At 40.9% G+C, this 16,530-nt stretch overlaps 1 protein-coding gene across 1 annotated transcript; it reads left to right on the top strand.

The window, feature by feature from the left end:
• Positions 1-5,517: 5,517 nt before the first annotated feature.
• TPH1 (tryptophan hydroxylase 1) lies at positions 5,518-15,986 on the top strand. The gene is made up of 10 exons (XM_080619917.1): positions 5,518-5,649; positions 6,635-6,818; positions 8,198-8,298; positions 8,969-9,036; positions 10,531-10,727; positions 11,202-11,337; positions 12,387-12,513; positions 13,608-13,703; positions 14,252-14,385; positions 14,687-15,986. The coding sequence occupies exons 1-10, from the start codon at positions 5,530-5,532 to the stop codon at positions 14,859-14,861; spliced, it is 1,338 nt and encodes a 445-aa protein (XP_080476043.1). The 5' UTR covers positions 5,518-5,529; the 3' UTR covers positions 14,862-15,986.
• Positions 15,987-16,530: the final 544 nt, after the last annotated feature.

The raw sequence follows: 16,530 nt of genomic DNA, 5'->3' as shown, positions 1-16,530 counted from the left end.
GCTTCTAGAGGGCTACCTTAGTGAGTAATTAAAAGAGGATTAAAACCAGAATGACATGTAAGTTCTTGTTATTGGTGCATTTGAGCTAGGAAAACCTGACAGATTTAGTCATATTGTATCACAAATATCTTATTGTGCTCATGTTTACAGATTCATTATTAATATCAGGCTCTTGTATGCTTAAGATTCTGGGTAAAGGCCCTATGAATTGTTTGCTTTTTGAGTCAGCTTAAATGATGGGGAGATCTGTTCTGCAAGAAGGAAGTGCAATGCCTGTTGTCGAGCTAAGACATGTAGTGAATAAATACTGCATTTTTCTTATGAAGGGAAAACTGAAGTATCTGCTCATGAAATATATCCCATTAGCAAACTGGAACAAACTAGCTTTTCCAGCTATGTCATCACTTACAGCCATGCTCTTTCAATCCTGTGCTGTGACTGAAGGGCAGAGCTAGCTAATCACCGTCAGTCCTCTTAGAAACAGGATTGTTTGAAGTTCCATCTCATCCAGGAAGATGGAAGACACTGACATCATTGGAGATGTCAGTCAGTGCAAGTGTGACTGTGTTTGCCTCAGTTAGATGTTAGCCTGCATATTGGCTTAATCAGTATAATTTATCATTTGGGTTACACCAGGGAATAAGAGATCTAGCTGTATTCAAAGTTTCAAGATTTTGGGCACTGAAGAGAAAAATACTGCAGATTTTTCAGACACTTGAGTAAATTAGGGTAAAACTAGTCATTGCCTTCTTTGAGCACTTCTTTGAAAGGTAGGTTTGTAAGGAACGTAAAGAAAGGTCAGTCTTTGGTTTTGGACAGCCCCATGTTCAGCAGAGAATAATCAGTCTTGGCTCCCCAAAATGCTTAGAAGCTTCCAAGGGATTATGTTCCTGGGGAACATTTTGGCTTCTCCTGCTGTGTATCACAAATCCCCTTATCTTAATGTTGCCAAGTCTGACCTGAGGGGAGACAGTGAGGACCAGGCTTACTGGAGTCTGAAAACTGTGATAGTTTCTAAAATACAGACATCTATCTAGAGCTATAGAGAAAATAACTGTATACAGGATGTGCAAATATACGTTTTCCTGCTGATTGAAATGTAGTTATTCTTCCTGTACGAGCAGGAGTTTTTAAGAAAAGTAATGTGTTGCAATTTATTTTCACAGCAACAAATGCACTGTTAATTTTAGTGAAGAACTCAGTACCTCTCCCCTCTGTTTCTGTTTGAGACTATGGCCTGTAGTACATGCTTTTGTATCCTCATAGAGTTTGAGCTGCTGATTCCTCATAGATAAGTTTGCTTATTTACCCTCTGCTGCAGACCCAGCGCTCACCACCTCTCATTGATTTCACAGTTTGCCTTCCTTTTCCCAGGGGCAGAGCACATATCAATTCACTGAGGAAGGACAGGTGCTGGGAGGAGACTGTGTGGATACGATGAAGGTAGCCAGGCTCCCTCCATCCAAATGCTCACTCCTCAGGCCCATGGGGGGCAAATTCGTGTTAGCTGCAACACCCACGACATTACCCACAAAAAGCCATTCTCCTCTGCCCCCCCCACCTCCCCTTAATCTGCCTCATTCAGACGACCAAGGAGGGGTAACTCAAGAGGGAAAGCACCTCTGTGCGGGGTTTTTTGGGGATGCAGAGGTGGTGAGTGGTTGCATCCACGCATCCCTGGTCTGTGAACAGTGCTTGAATAAACACCTTTCGGCGGGGGTTACTCGGAGGGCCGGGTCGGGCAGCGCTTCTCCCGCTCTCCGCCTCTCCCCCGCCCCCGCCGCGGAGGGCTATTAGGGGGCGGCCCTCTCCCCCTCCATAAAGCAGGTGCCTGAGCCGTTTTCTGCCGTGCCGGTCCTGATGCCGTCCCGGCCAGCCCCGGCCATGCACCCCGCTCCAACCCGCGGCGGCTCTCTGGAGGCGGCGCCGTGCCCGCGGGAGGCCGCCGGCCAGGTGAGTTTGGGGGGTAAGGGGAGATGAGATCTCTGGCCCCGGTTAACTGGTAATTGCTCTGAGATGATGCTCCTCTGGCATGGCTGGAGTGCTCAGTGCCGCTGCGGTTAGGATGGGGTTGATGATGCTGCCGTTCCTGGACAGATCGGGGAAAAGGAAGAGGTAGAATTCAAATGCAAGTAGACGAAATTAAGGTAGAACAAAAGTAACTTCTGGTGCATCATTGTTTAGGAGACAGAGAGTGTGATACATCCCAGAAAATCCACTATGGGGTTATTTCATGTTACAGGGGGAATATATGTAGTACATCAGACAAAAATCAGATAAAATTAGATCTTATGTGTTGGGTGCAGTAACTGATACCATGCAGTTCATAAAGCCAGCAAAAGTCCTTGTGAAAACAAGAACACTGATGTACTGAAGTTTCACAAGAGATTGTTTAGCCGTATCTCTTGGATCTTTGAAAGCCAAATAAACTGTTCAGCACAGCTTTAAGTTTGGTGTCTGAGAACTAAATCTAAGGAGGACCTTTGGTATGGCTGAAAAAATTCCCTGTAATGTGACATCTAGACATTGTTACTCAAGATCATGTCTTCATCCTTCCCTACTAAGAAGTGTGTCAGAAGGACAGTGAGAAAGTAAGCAGCTACTTAGAGAGGGAGTAGGATATAAAATGCCTGTTGGGACTTTTTATCAAGTACAGTTAATGGCAATCTGTATCAAATACATTTTTTTAAAATATTCTTTGGCCTTCAATTTATAGCTGTAACATAATTTCCTTTAAACAAGTATGTTTAGATAACTTTAGGTCTTGGCTATCCATTAATATAAAGAATTAAAGCACAAAATATGCTCAAATATTTTTATTTGATAATAAAATAATTTGAGCATATTTGATATTTAAATATCAAAAATACCCTCAAATATCTTTCTAACAGAATATTCTCTGGGGAGGGGAAGAAAGGGAAGTTAATTGCTATGGGCTCTGAAAGGAGCAATCTTTAACCAAAGGACACCTAGGTATCTATCTAAATAAGGGCTCTAGAGTATCCCTGTGTTTGTGTACTTTCATTAAGACTTGAGCCAGGTTGATGACAAATCAGTTAATGAATTGCATCATTAATAACAAGCATCAATGCAATATTAATTCCACCTTCACCCCCCAAAAAGCTCAAATGTGTTACCATGGAAAGGAAGAGTGTCAGAGTTGATTAGAGCTGAGTTACAGATACAGAATAAAATGACAGTGAAGGTGCAGCTGTTGAGGAGAGGAATTGGTTTGGTATTACCGTTTTCCCTTGTCTTGCACCAGAATGGTTGCTATGTTAATGCAGACTTGTTTTCAGTTTATTTTTTAATTGGAAGCAAAAGCTTATTGTTGGTGTAGGGTTGAAGATTCAAGTGGTGTGCATTTGGTGTTGTAGGCATCTGAATTTCTCTTTTTCAAATTCCTAAGTTAGGAATCATTTTTAGAACTTAATGTAAGAACCCACTGAGTTCTATTTTCTTTATTGGTCTCTTAAATGTATTCATAAAAGCTGTCACCTGATCCTAAACATGGTGTTAGTTGAACTAGCAAAATACAAAGAAAGAACATTAGTCTACAGTGCATGTAGTTTGTCCTGGCTGTGCACCGTATGACATTGCATGGCAACTATGCCAAATCTCATAAGCTGATCTTGTCCTAAGTCAATGATCCTGAATGTGGAATCAAGCCAAGATGTTGCATATAAGCCGTATATATATGAAATAGCCAAACAGGCTATCAACGGTTCCATTTCTAATGGAGGCTTCTTTGCATCCAGCTGCTTCTACAGCAGTAACATCTTAATAGCATTTGGCTCACACAAATGGCGATCTCTGCACTTGAGAAAACAACTAATATTCTATAGGTAATTGTGGAGTTAATAGCTTTTTCTTTTCTGCTTGAAGCACCCTTGATCAGTGCCTGTTCCTGGCTCTTGTGATCCTGATCTGACACTTGCTGATCAAGCTGTGAGACCCGCAGGCTGCTCAGCAGAACCTGGATTGGGCTCTATCGCATACTTTCAGCGGAGAATTTGATGTCTGGACTCAATCTGATAGAGATCAGTGACTTTGCTGGATCAGAAACAGTGGGATGGACTGACACAGTCATCCAGGCTTATTATATAGTGACAACTCGTTCTAGGCGGGGACCCAGTCAGAAATACAGATATTTCTATCAGCATCAGTGGGCTTGGAGCAAGACCTCTGCCATAGGATACCACCTTGGCACCCCAAGAGCTCACATCTAGTAACCTGCTTGAAACCTTTCCTAGAGCAGCATCAAATATCTGCCTTGTAAATCACTTGACTTAAAATGAATTTAATTTGTTTTGTTAGGCAGATTACTTTCTTATGGGAACATTTTGGTAAAATCTGTTTTTTGTTTTTTAAACTTATCTATTATAGGTAGAAATACTCAGTTGTTCAGCATTATCCACTTTAAAGAGGTTAAATTTGGAGAGACTATAGAAGGGAATCAGTGGAACTGCTGCATTTTGATTGCATTTTGATTTTTGCTCTTTCCATTTTCTGAAGATGTCACCAGATAATCATATCCTGAAAAGGTGTGTCAAACCAAAAAATAATTCCAAATAGCAACAATGTACCTTCATTGTTCTTTTTCTTACTGACTCCTTCAGAAGCTCCACCTTTTTTGTTTCTTTTTGCAAGGTTTGAATACTTATAAGACACAGCCTCTGCTTCTAAGCTTTGTATTTTTTATTTACTTTCCATTTTTCACATTCTTAATTGTTTCAATATTACTCCTATTTGTGGCCTTGCTACAAGTAGCTAAGAATATGATCTGTGATATCCACTGGTTTCCACACAGTCAGGAGTGTGGTCACTAATAAGGTACAAAACTACAAGGTCCTGTAGTGTTGGATGCCTGAAAATTTTAGTGTGTGATTTGGGTGATTATGATAAGAGTTTGGTGTGTGAATTAGGGGCCCTGACAGATGGAATAGCTCACTTGTAGCTGATCTTTATAGCCAATAGATTCTGGTCAGCACAACACTGTAACTCCTTCGGTTTTGTCTCCTTTCTCTGTAAAACAGTGCTTTACAGTTACATAGTGGGAGAAAGGCAATGACTTTTCAGTTCTGATACATTAAATCCTGATCCAGCTTTTCCTGTCTATATTCAGCGGGTTTTGGATTTTTCGCTTTACTAATTTTCATTGAATTTGCTAGCAAGTATTTTGTTCAACTTCTTATTTCAGCTGATATCGTACAGCTCCCCCCCCCAGTACCAATGCTAGTTATAAGCTATGCTTTGAAAACATTTTCTGCCTCCTAGAGGGTGTCTAAAGATATCTATAAAGTCATTCAACTGAAGAAATCTCAGTATTTCAACCTCAGCTCTCACATAGTCCATGTGTGTCTAGTGTTATTGTGTAAACATTTAATGGGTACCTTTCCTTTTGTGGTTGATCAGACAGAGCACAAAATTATCCCAAGACAAACTGAAATGTAAAACTTTACACTTTTTGCACTACTAGCCATTCAGAAAAATCTTTTTGTTTGCATTTAGTTAAATAAATCAAATTACATGATGATTGAAGATAATAAAGAGAATGAAGACCATGCATCTGAAAGAAGAAGAACAGCCATCATTTTTTCCTTGAAGAACGAAGTTGGAGGTCTTGTGAAAGCATTAAAACTCTTTCAGGTAGGTCCCAGCTGCTCTGTATTTTTAAATTTTAAGGATAGTTTTGGAACACATTAGAATTAATTACATCCATTTATTAAGGATGTGATTCCTATCCTGGCTCCCACTATATACCCAAAATCACCCATGAAGGCAAATTTATACCTTGGAAATTAGATGCTGGTTGGCTAAAATCCTTCACAAAATGTATCGTCTGCACTGAAGAAAGATGGAGAGTTTTGTCTTTTCCCCTCATGAAAAGAGGGTTGGCACTCATTGGTTCTACTGCATATAAAAGGCAGGTCTGAAGCTCCCGCTGATGGCAGGTAGACGTTTGGGGTGCTGACCTGTGCTGGGGTGAGGCCAGTGCCCATGTCACCATGCCTAGCCAGACTAAGGGTGACAAAGGAGTTGCAGTGGCACAACTGCACCACTTCGATTGCTGGGCAGGTAAGTACAAGGAATATGCCCAGTGCCACAGTGCTCTGTCATCTGGCCCTGCATGTCTTAGCCTCAGGTTTTCTCTGTGTTCCTGATACAAGACATATGATTAAATAATTTTTCAAATAAAAGTAATTTACACCCTGAAAACTACTGCTTTTAAATCCATTGCTTGCTTGTGAGATAATTATATGGTGACTTGATTGGCATTTTGGTGAATTTCCCCAGACCCAGTTGCTAATCAGCTTCCTATGGGAGCAATGAAAGCAAAAGGTCTATGAATTTAAACTTCCTGACTGTGTCTTTCTGTGCTTCAATTTCAAGAGAAATTGAAAGAATACAGGTTCTCTGTCACTTTTTTCTGTGTGAAAAGCTTTTTAAAATCAAGCTAGCCCTCCCCCCCCGATAAGCAAACTGCTGCCAGGAGATCCAATTAACCAAAATAGCTTCACAAAGGTGGTGAGTAGTCTATAGCAGTAGAATATTTTTTTGAAAAAAAGCCCAAATTTTAGTTTTCAGCCAGTTATTTTTAGTTTGTTAGAAAATGCTACTTCTTACAAAACAGGAGAAGCATGTCAATCTGGTACACATTGAGTCACGGAAGTCCAAGAGACGAAATTCTGAGTTTGAGATCCTTGTGGACTGTGACAGTAACAGGGAACAACTGAACGAGATCTTCCAGCTCCTGAAATCCCATGTCAGTGTTGTCTCTATGAACCCAACAGAGCACTTCAATGTCCAGAAAGATGGTAAGTACAAAAGGCAGTTCTGCTGAAAATGCGCTTCTCGGTGTGTTAGTTGGAAATCTTTTTGTGGTGTCCATGACTGCATTTGTGTAGTGCTTTCAATCTGTAGCTACCAGGTTTATGCTTCTGTGTTGCGAATGAATGTAGTTTAGTTGATATGGGCAGGGTTGCATTGGCTGGTGTCGCTTAGGAATACAGGCTGTTCCAGGGTGACACCTGGGTGCAAATTGTTAGCTGTGCTTCTGTTCCTTCACAGTACAGCACAACTGGCATCACTAGAAGTTCCTGCACCCACACAGGCCTGCACGTAGGGACTGTACACCATGATCACAGAGGTATAATACTGGCAGATCCCAGTTCAGTTCAGACACTGGTGAGAGTGGGAGATGGATTCTGCAATTTCCTCGTTTAGCTCTAGTTTGTTTTGTTGGTTTTTTTTTTCCAATCATTTTTCATCATAATCAGTTACTTACATTAGTGTGGAAGAGGTGCCTTTTAACTTAGGGACGCTTCACATCTTTACCTTTGCTTCTAGTTAAAGACATGCCTAAAGTTCAGGGCAGCTGGAAGTCAGTCCCATGTATTTCTCAGCCATTGTGCTTGGCACAGGCTGGTAGGTAGGGGAAAGTGCAAACTGGCATTCTTGGGTAAAAATGGCTTACTTTAGCCCTAAGTAATTTCAATCTAAACATTCTCTCTGTCCTTTCTAAGAAAACTGAGGAGCATGGGGCAGAAAAACAGCATATTAACTGCTCTGCCTAGAGCTTGGCTAAAAACTCTTAGGCTTAAAAAAGTAAAAGCAGTCAGCAGCAAAACTGTAATGAAGTATCTCTCTCAGGCTGCAGGGCCTGCTGCTCTTCCTCTTCCCCCACAAACCTGTTAGCAAAGACGGATGCTTCTGAGGTACATCACGACAGAGCAATGTTTGTTTCCCCTGGTCAGTCAAGCAGGATGGGAGAACTCAAGCTGCTCCCACTGTGTTCAGGGACCAAAGGCAAACCACTTCTCTGTTTCTTTGCGCACTTTGTACCCTAGAAGACTCACAGCAGTGTGCACAAGGAGGCCTTGTTTCAGTAGGAGCCTCTAGATGCTACTCTAACAGTAATAACAGTTAAGGGCCACAGAAAACCCATATTAACTGTTTCCTTTCCCTGGACGCTTTGGAACTGGATGTGCTCTGTAGGCAGACTGTGGCAGTGACAGAGGAGGAAGTGTGAGCTGTAGGCTGGTGCCAGATAGGCAGTAGACTCCCTTGTCTTATTCATGTGCTTTTAATTTATAGATTTAGCCTGTAACCGCCATAGCCATACTTGAAAGTAGCGTTTCCTCCCGCATTATGCTTGCTGTTATTAATAACTTTGTGGATTCCGTGCATTCTCTAGACATGGAGAATGTTCCCTGGTTTCCGAAGAAGATCTCAGATTTGGATAAGTGTGCAAACCGAGTGTTGATGTATGGTTCCGATTTGGATGCTGACCATCCAGTGAGTATTTTTTCTTCCCTAAAACCAATCCATAGTGAAAATGTACTTTGTGGTGCTTACTTTTAAAAATAGCAGCTTTTCCTCCTCCCTCTCCTTCCCCTCAACGGCACCTCTGTGGGTCTGAGCACCTTCTCTTGGGGGTTTCATGTTTCCTTTCCTAGGTTGTCACTGAATTCAGCTCCCATGCCTTTCTACAAGGCTCACATGTGCAAGGACTGGAGGGCTTCAAGTCTGGGCCCAGAGTGGTCTCAAATAATAAATAAATAAATTAAAAAAGCCATTGTGAGGCAGGCTTGGTTCCTTCTCTTACTTTCTCACTATAATTGGAGCAACAAACTGGGACTTGGGCAGTGCAAATTGGAACTTTGTTCTGTAATGTAGAATTATCAAGCAAGTAACATAGTTTATATAAATAGTGATGTGACTAAAATGAATTATTGTCTACTGAATATATAGTTGTATATAATTCCTAATATGAGCTGGAGTATTTGCTTAGTTCACGGTTACTAAACATTTCAGACTACAGCTGTGAGGTTCCTGCCCTATCCTCTTACACGTTTTACTTTAATATTTCTCAACTGAAGAATTTTCAAGTGTCTTGTTTTAAATTAATTTATTTACTACAGCTTGGAAACTCATTTAACTTTGTTTTTCTCCTTCCCTCCACCAGGGTTTCAAAGACAATGTCTATCGTAAGAGGCGAAAGTATTTTGCAGACCTGGCTATGAACTACAAACAGTAAGCTTCTTCTGCAATAAACCTTCTGGGTGCCTTGAGATAATAGCAGAGTGGACTGTCGAGAGCTCACCTTTCCTGGGCTCAGATCTCACTGAGACATGCTTGTCTTGGGAATTGGAGTCAAGGGGGTGAAATGAAGTGAGATGTAAGACAAGATTAAAAGGTAGATCTAGGCCATCTTACAGCTCCCCAGGCCTGATCAGTTTGAGGCCACAGCTGCTTGACCATTGTGGCATCTGCAGCAGTGCTGATACTCAGATGGGCAGCAGTGCCAATGAAGGCTTCCTGCAGTGTGGTACATTTGGATTCTGTGGTCCCTCCCCACTTCTCTGGAAGTGGGTGCAACAAAGGAAGAGGGTGGACAAGGCATGATGCACAGCTGCCTGTGCCAGGAATACTGACTTGACTAGGGCAGATTGTTCTTTGCAAAAGAGAGGGAGGGGAGGCAAAACCCAGTATGTAGCCCATTGACCACTGAGTGTAAACTCTCTGGAAAATGTTAATACTTTACAATATTTTCTTTCCTTGTTCAAACTAGTGTATGTGATGTGCAGATAAGAAGTTTTCTGTGGAAAAAAAAGAATTAAAGAACTTGTCTTTAGAGATGCTGCTTGGGAGAGGGAGTTCTTAAAGCAGTAAGATTTTCATACCCCTGTGCTATAAATTCTTTCTAAACATGATTTTCAAGTTGCTGTTGCCTTCTTGAATTAAGATGCCAAGTTGCTCAATTGGAAAATACCTAGAAATGGTGTGTATCTAGAGCTCTACTGCACTGTATATTAATGCAATTGGTTACCACAGCACAGAGCTGGTTACTGTCAATATATTGTTAACAGAAATTCACTTGGGCAAGCATTTGCCATACTGGTTACCTGGCTAGCAGTGGAAGCTCAGTGTAACACTCCCATGGCTTTCAGTGAGCTTTAGGTCACACCCTTGCTCTAATCCGCTTTAGGCAAGATCCCATGGCCTAAATAGGAAAGATGGAGTACAATTAATATGTTCAGACAAACACTTATCTCCTCTGCATAGTATGACTTTTACATAATGTGTAATTGTAGCTGCTTCCAATCAATGTGTTGATAATTTAGGGAATTCTCTTTCTAAAACAAATCAAAAAGGTAATGGAAAGTAACTGCAGCCAGAGAAGTCCAACAGAGAAAAGGATGTGTTCTCAGCTTCTGAAGCTGTAAAGGCTATGCAGGTATTTTAAAGGTTACTCTTAGCATTAAACACCTAAGAAACTATTTATAGAACCAAAGTTTTCAGGCTCCATTGAGGTCAATGCAAAGATTCCTGTCAGTTGGTTTAGGTGGGGAAGAAAGCAAGCCCTTAGACTGAAAGCTTTAGAGGGCATAGACCAGATCTCACTGTGTATTTGACAGTGTCTAATGTACCTTGACCAGGTGTTGCAGCTCTGTAGATGTTAATAGTAGGTAAATGAGTCATTAGCCATTTAGCAAGGAGTATAATTTCTTCCTCTTCTCCTTGTAGTTTTGACCCAATTCCCACAATTGAGTTCACTGAAGAGGAGATCAGGACCTGGGGGACTGTGTACCGAGAGCTTAACAAGCTTTACCCAACTCATGCCTGCAGAGAGTACCTTAAAAACTTACCCTTGCTCACCAAATACTGTGGATACAGAGAAGACAATATCCCTCAGCTGGAAGATGTGTCCCGCTTCCTGAAAGGTAACATGCTAATTTTCTTACACAAAAAAGAAGTAAGTCCATTGCAAATCACGCTGCTATTTTGTGGGCACAGGAAAACATCCTTGGTCTCTTTTACTTGTGTTCATTCTGATCCTTTAAGAAGCCTTTTGGCCACCTGTGTTTTAATGCATTGCATCTTGAATATATACAAATGGTGACATTTGAGGGGCAATGCTACCTCTGAAGAGACTGTTATGGTTGGCTAAAGAGACACCCAGCTGTATTGTGTTTGCTCTAGGTATGAAACTGTAGGAAATCCACTGACACAGAGGTAGGGATGTTTTTACTAAATATTGGTCGTTCCCAAGCTTAGGCCAAATTTTTCTAATTGTGCCTAATTTTCCCAGATGCTCTTGAGCCAAGGAAGTGCTGTAGCTTTCACCTCAGTTGTAGCAGGAAAGGTGACAACACTGCAATTCAACACTAATGTGCAATTTCTCCGTTCCTTTTCAGAGCGCACAGGTTTCACCATCCGCCCTGTTGCTGGATATCTGTCTCCCAGAGACTTCTTGGCAGGATTAGCATTCAGAGTTTTTCACTGTACTCAATATGTTAGACACAGCTCGGACCCTCTCTATACACCAGAACCGTGAGTCATTTAATCCTGGGGAAGAATTTGAGAGTGAGTTTTGAATCTTGCTGCGCAGAGCCAAGCTACTTAGAAGCTTCTCAAGAAGCACCAGCAAGAAAACTTATTTTTAAGGTGCTGAAGACTCAGCCTTCACACTGAATGTAATGAAGTTTTAGCATGCTCAAGTGCCACCTTCATAAGTACAGGATTTTCAGAAGTACAGCATGTTATTGGAGAACTCTTACTGATGTCATGGTGCGCAGAGTTAAATATACACTCCTTATAAATGTGGAGCTCAGGTCTTAATTTTAGACAGCTTCATTTGAAAGTTCAAGTTTATGTAGAGATTATGCAGAGTTAGTTTGACCTGCTGGCAAGTAAGTACCATGTCGCTGCTTGCTCACTCACTGTCCCCCCAGTGAGATGTGGAAAAGAATTGGAAAAAAGGTAAAAACCTGTGAGTTGAGTTAGGAACAGTTTAATAATTGAAGTAAAATGTAATAATAATAACAACAACAGTAATAATAATAATAGGAAATCAAGAGACAGAGGAGTAAAACTCAAAACAAGTGACACACAATACAATTGCTCATCATCTGCTGGCTGATGCCCAGCCCATTCCCAAACAGAGATCAGCCCCTTCCTGCCAGGTTCCCCAGTTCATATACTGGGCATGACATGTTGTGGTACGGAATATCCTTTTGGCTAGTTTGGGTCAGCTGTCCTGGCTGCCCTCTCTCCCAGCTTCACTGGCAGAGCATGAAAAACTGAGAAATCCTTGACTTACGGTAAGTGCTACTTAGCAACAATTAAAACACTGGTGTGTTATCAGTGTTATTGTCAGACTGAAGCCAAAGCACAGCTCTGTACCAGCTACTATGAAGAAAATGAATGTTGCGCCTGAAACCAGGACACCAGCTCTGTTGCTTTCAGCTAAACATGATTGACACTTTTCTGTCTTTTGGATATTAAATAGTTTAATGCAAGACATTGTATCTGTTCAGTGGTGCTGCTTTTTCACACAGCCACAAAGACAGGTCATGAGACTTCTTTGTTTCTTTTTCCAGTGATACCTGCCATGAGCTCCTAGGTCATGTCCCTCTTCTGGCTGAACCCAGTTTTGCTCAGTTCTCCCAGGAAATTGGTCTTGCATCACTCGGGGCATCAGATGAGGCTGTCCAAAAACTGGCAACAGTGAGTATTTGAGTGCCTTGTGATCTCATTGAAAGCTTTGTGCTTTACTAGGCTGATCCCACTCCATCAAATATGTTTGGAGCTTCATGTCAATGTTAGCCTCACCAGCTACTAGAACTATGGGTTTCACTGGTCCTCGGCTTTTAGAGCATGTAACAATTTTCCATGCCAGAAAAAACAAACAAACAAGCAAACAAATATTTTAAGATTGCTATAACTAGTATTTTTATTCACTTGGCTGTCAAGTAAATGTGCAACTTCTGGTGGTAGGTCACTTCTTATAGGTTGAAATTCTATGGTCAGTTTCTTCCAAACAAAATCTTCTTAGTGCTAGGAACATGATTCAATGATTTAAAAAGTAATTTATTTCTTTAATATGTAGAATGAATTGAAATGATCCAGTGTTTTCACTGAATGTGGTGTGTGCTAGTATTAGATATTTCTCAGTCAAGAAATTGAAATAATGTAAATTAATCTTATTTCCTTATTTAGATGAAAAATAATTGATGCTGGTTTTATATATATATATAAAAGTTTGCTGGCTTTTTTATTTTTTATTTTACTTTTTCTCCCATCTGTTGTAGCTAGTGGTAAAATTTCTGCTACCTTCAGTGGGAGCAGAACTAAGCCATCTATGAAAATAGTGTTCTTCCTCATATACCTGCAGAAATCCAGGCAAACTAAGCTTCTTTATAGGCCACTAAGCAAATGAGAAAGAAACTGTAGTGGGCTGATGTTTTCACTTACTCAGAGGTCCTTTTTACCCAGTGTTTCTTTTAAGCTGAAGCTGTCATGTCATGACCGTATTTCTCAAAGTAGATTTATACCTCAGTGTTTCTACTGACATTAACAGCTTCTAGCCGACCAGGGTGACCTGTAATATCAATCTTTCTTATGAGAAACATGCAGTCCAATGGTTCTTCAACTTTCTATATTCTGACTTCCCTCTGAGAATATCTAAGAAGGATAACTGAGTGATGACTGTCTGATATTTGCAAGTGTTTGATACTGCCTATAAATAGAAGTGCCCCAGTCTAGTTCACCACAGCATCTCTGTTGAAAGCTGAATTTTTTTACTCCCTTCTCTGTTTCAGTGCTACTTCTTCACTGTAGAGTTTGGCTTGTGCAAGCAAGAGGGACAGCTACGAGTTTATGGGGCTGGCTTGCTTTCTTCGATTAGTGAACTGAAGGTAAGAGTATCTACTGCTTACTTACCTCTTTGTTTGATTATTATTGTCACTGTTTTCTCTGGGTTTTATGAAGTATAATTCTAAAAATCATTCTTTTGTAAACTCCTATATACCTACTAGACATTAAGAAAATTCTCTGTGGCAATAATTACTGGACAGTCTGCTTTTGGATTTATGCTGAGCAGCTCCCACGTCTTTTGCAGGAAGCACTAGATGATTGGTATTTCTTAACATAAGGTTCCATGTAACTATTTTCAGAATAAAGCTCTTCTGGTTTAAACAGATTCTGAAAATATTGCTGTTGTTTACAGATGAGCCTTGTGTCTGAGGAATCTCTTTTTTGACCCAGAATGGCAGAATATGGACCTTCAGAGATACTAATTTTTTTAGCTTTTATCAGTGTTCATCTGCAGATAAAAAGTTTGAGATGTGATGCACTAAATATGGTCTCACTTAATCTTTTTCTATTCACTGTACTTCATGTCATCTTCCTCATGGATTCTTTGGGTGGTGATGTTCCTCTGACACATGATGACACATGATACCAGCACTCACTCTCTGGTGGTGCCAAAGTCAAGCCTTTTGATCCAAAGGTCACCTGCAAGCAAGAATGCCTCATAACAACTTTCCAGGAGGTTTACTTTGTTTCTGAAAGTTTTGAAGAAGCAAAGGAAAAGATGAGGTACTTATTTTTTTTCCCTGTTTATAAAAGCAGGTTTTGATTTCATGCATTTCTCAGTAGCAGCACCAAACCCTTCTATTCTTATCACAGTTTTATGATTAATTTTCATGGAGTTGGAAAGCTGAGATTAGCATTTGCTTGGTCTTCCATGTACTGGCTGGGAAAGATAATGAACTATATAACAATTAGAACTATTTATAAGAAAGTAAATAGTTTAGAAAAGTGGTTATTGATCCTGACTGCATACAGAGGATGCATTTGTGTTTTGTTTGTAACTCCCTGTCTTTTTTCACTTGAATAGGGAGTTTGCAAAAACCATTAAGCGTCCATTTGGTGTGAAGTACAATCCGTATACTCAAAGCGTGCAGATCCTGAAAGACACGAAAAGCATTGCCAGCGTGGTGAATGAGCTCCGTCATGAGCTGGACATTGTCAGCGATGCCCTTAGCAAGATGGGCAAGCAGCTGGAAGTTTAACATCCCTGTCAGCAGTGTGGTGCTGCACTCTTTATTTTCCCTATTGTTTTATTTTTAGGCATGTAATGTGTTGTATGCAGAACTCTCTCATTTACAAATGGAAGAGTGAATGGCCCATAAGGATAATAACTTTACCTTGTTTCTCTGTGTAGAGTCCCTTACAGAATGTATTCCTCCCTCCCCCTTGGATAAAAAAGGCCTGGAGTTGCCTTTGAGAACTTGGTGGGGAGCAGAGAAATAGCTAGACTAGAAAAAAAAGTGTGGTCTGTGGATCAAGGCTAGGGTCAGATGCTGCAGAAAGTGGCTTATGAGACCATAATAGAGTAATTTGCCACAGAGAAATGTCAGTTTCTGACTCTAGTGCTATGATATTAATTTTATAGCATTGCAGGCTTTGTAGCATAGAAGCTATAGTAATCAGTGCTTCTACGTCTGTGGTACTAAGTTTAAAACTTGAATGATTACAACACAGACATCAGAACACAAATAGCTGGAGGTTCACCATGATAAAATTGAGGGGTCGAATCTTGCTTTTAGAGGGATTATTCTTGCCCCCAAATAATTGCAGATGCCTCTAGTGTAAGGCAGAGATACAGAGCTGTTGCATGAAATCCTAAGTCTGTTTATTTTGGGACATTTACTATTGGCTCAGAGAGCCAGGATTTTTATTGCTGCCCTTGATACTGCACCTGAGGGAAGATCTTTCATTACAGAAATATAATTTGCCTTTTTTTTTGATTGAATTATTTTAGAAAAAATATAGCCATCAGGTACCGACTTAGCACAAACCATTTCCAAATTACAATTTAATAGTAAAAATAATTTCATTGATTCTAAAATAACACCAAAGTTTAACATGACAGCCAAAGTTCATAGCCTAGTCTGCCTTTTATAAGAATAAGTATCTTCTTGATTGGTTAGTCACTTCATGGACCTGCAGAGTCAAAGACGTGTTCAATTTCTTCTTTACTAGGCCTGAACACCTTCATTCCCTATCAAGCACATGATAACTGAAAAGCCCAAGCATTTCCCAGGAATTGTAAAAGCCCAAGAATTTCACAGGAACCGTGTGGCTATGAATGTAGTAACAATCTACCTTGTAGCAGAAAGTATATCTAATTCCACAGAGCACGTTGGAAGCGGTGGGAAGCAGTGTCCTACTGAATTGTCTGTATCCCATAGTAGCAAACTTCCCAGTTTTTAAGGCCCCACTGTTTCAGGTGTACAAAGCTGTGCCAGCTTCTGTTTCTGCTGACCTTGCTGATGAAATAAGTATGTGTACAGGATATAATACCTTTGAATTACCTTTGAATTGGTCAATGAGAAAATGAACATGAGCTGGCAGTGTGCGCTCGCAGCCCAGAAAGCCAACCGTATCCTGGGCTGCACCAAAAGGAGCGTGACCAGCAGGTCAAAGGAGATGATCCTGCCCCTCTACTCTGCTCTTGTGAGACCTCACTTGGAGTATTGTGTGCAGTTCTGGTGTCCTCAACATAGAAAGGACATGGAACTGTTGGAACAAGTCCAGAGGAGGGCCACGAGGATGATCAGGGGACTGGAGCACCTCCTGTATGGAGACAGGCTGAGAAAGTTGGGGCTGTTCAGCCTGGAGAAGAGAAGGCTGCGTGGAGACCTCATAGCAGCCTTCCAGTATCTGAAGGGGGCCTAC

The sequence above is a fragment of the Psittacula echo genome (genome assembly GCF_963264785.1).
Source record: "Psittacula echo genome assembly, chromosome: 5".
Taxonomy (NCBI): domain Eukaryota; kingdom Metazoa; phylum Chordata; class Aves; order Psittaciformes; family Psittacidae; genus Psittacula; species Psittacula echo.
This window is presented reverse-complemented; position numbering and strand designations above follow the sequence as displayed.

What these genes read in the sequence shown, in the direction of transcription:
- TPH1 (XM_080619917.1), top strand. Translation starts at nt 5,530, where the DNA reads ATGATGATTGAAGATAATAAAGAGAATGAAGACCATGCATCTGAAAGA. An exon ending in ATTTGGATGCTGACCATCCA is followed by an intron (nt 8,299 to 8,968) that starts GTGAGTATTTTT and finishes TCCCTCCACCAG; the next exon opens with GGTTTCAAAGACAATGTCTA. An exon ending in CCTCTCTATACACCAGAACC is followed by an intron (nt 11,338 to 12,386) that starts GTGAGTCATTTA and finishes TTCTTTTTCCAG; the next exon opens with TGATACCTGCCATGAGCTCC.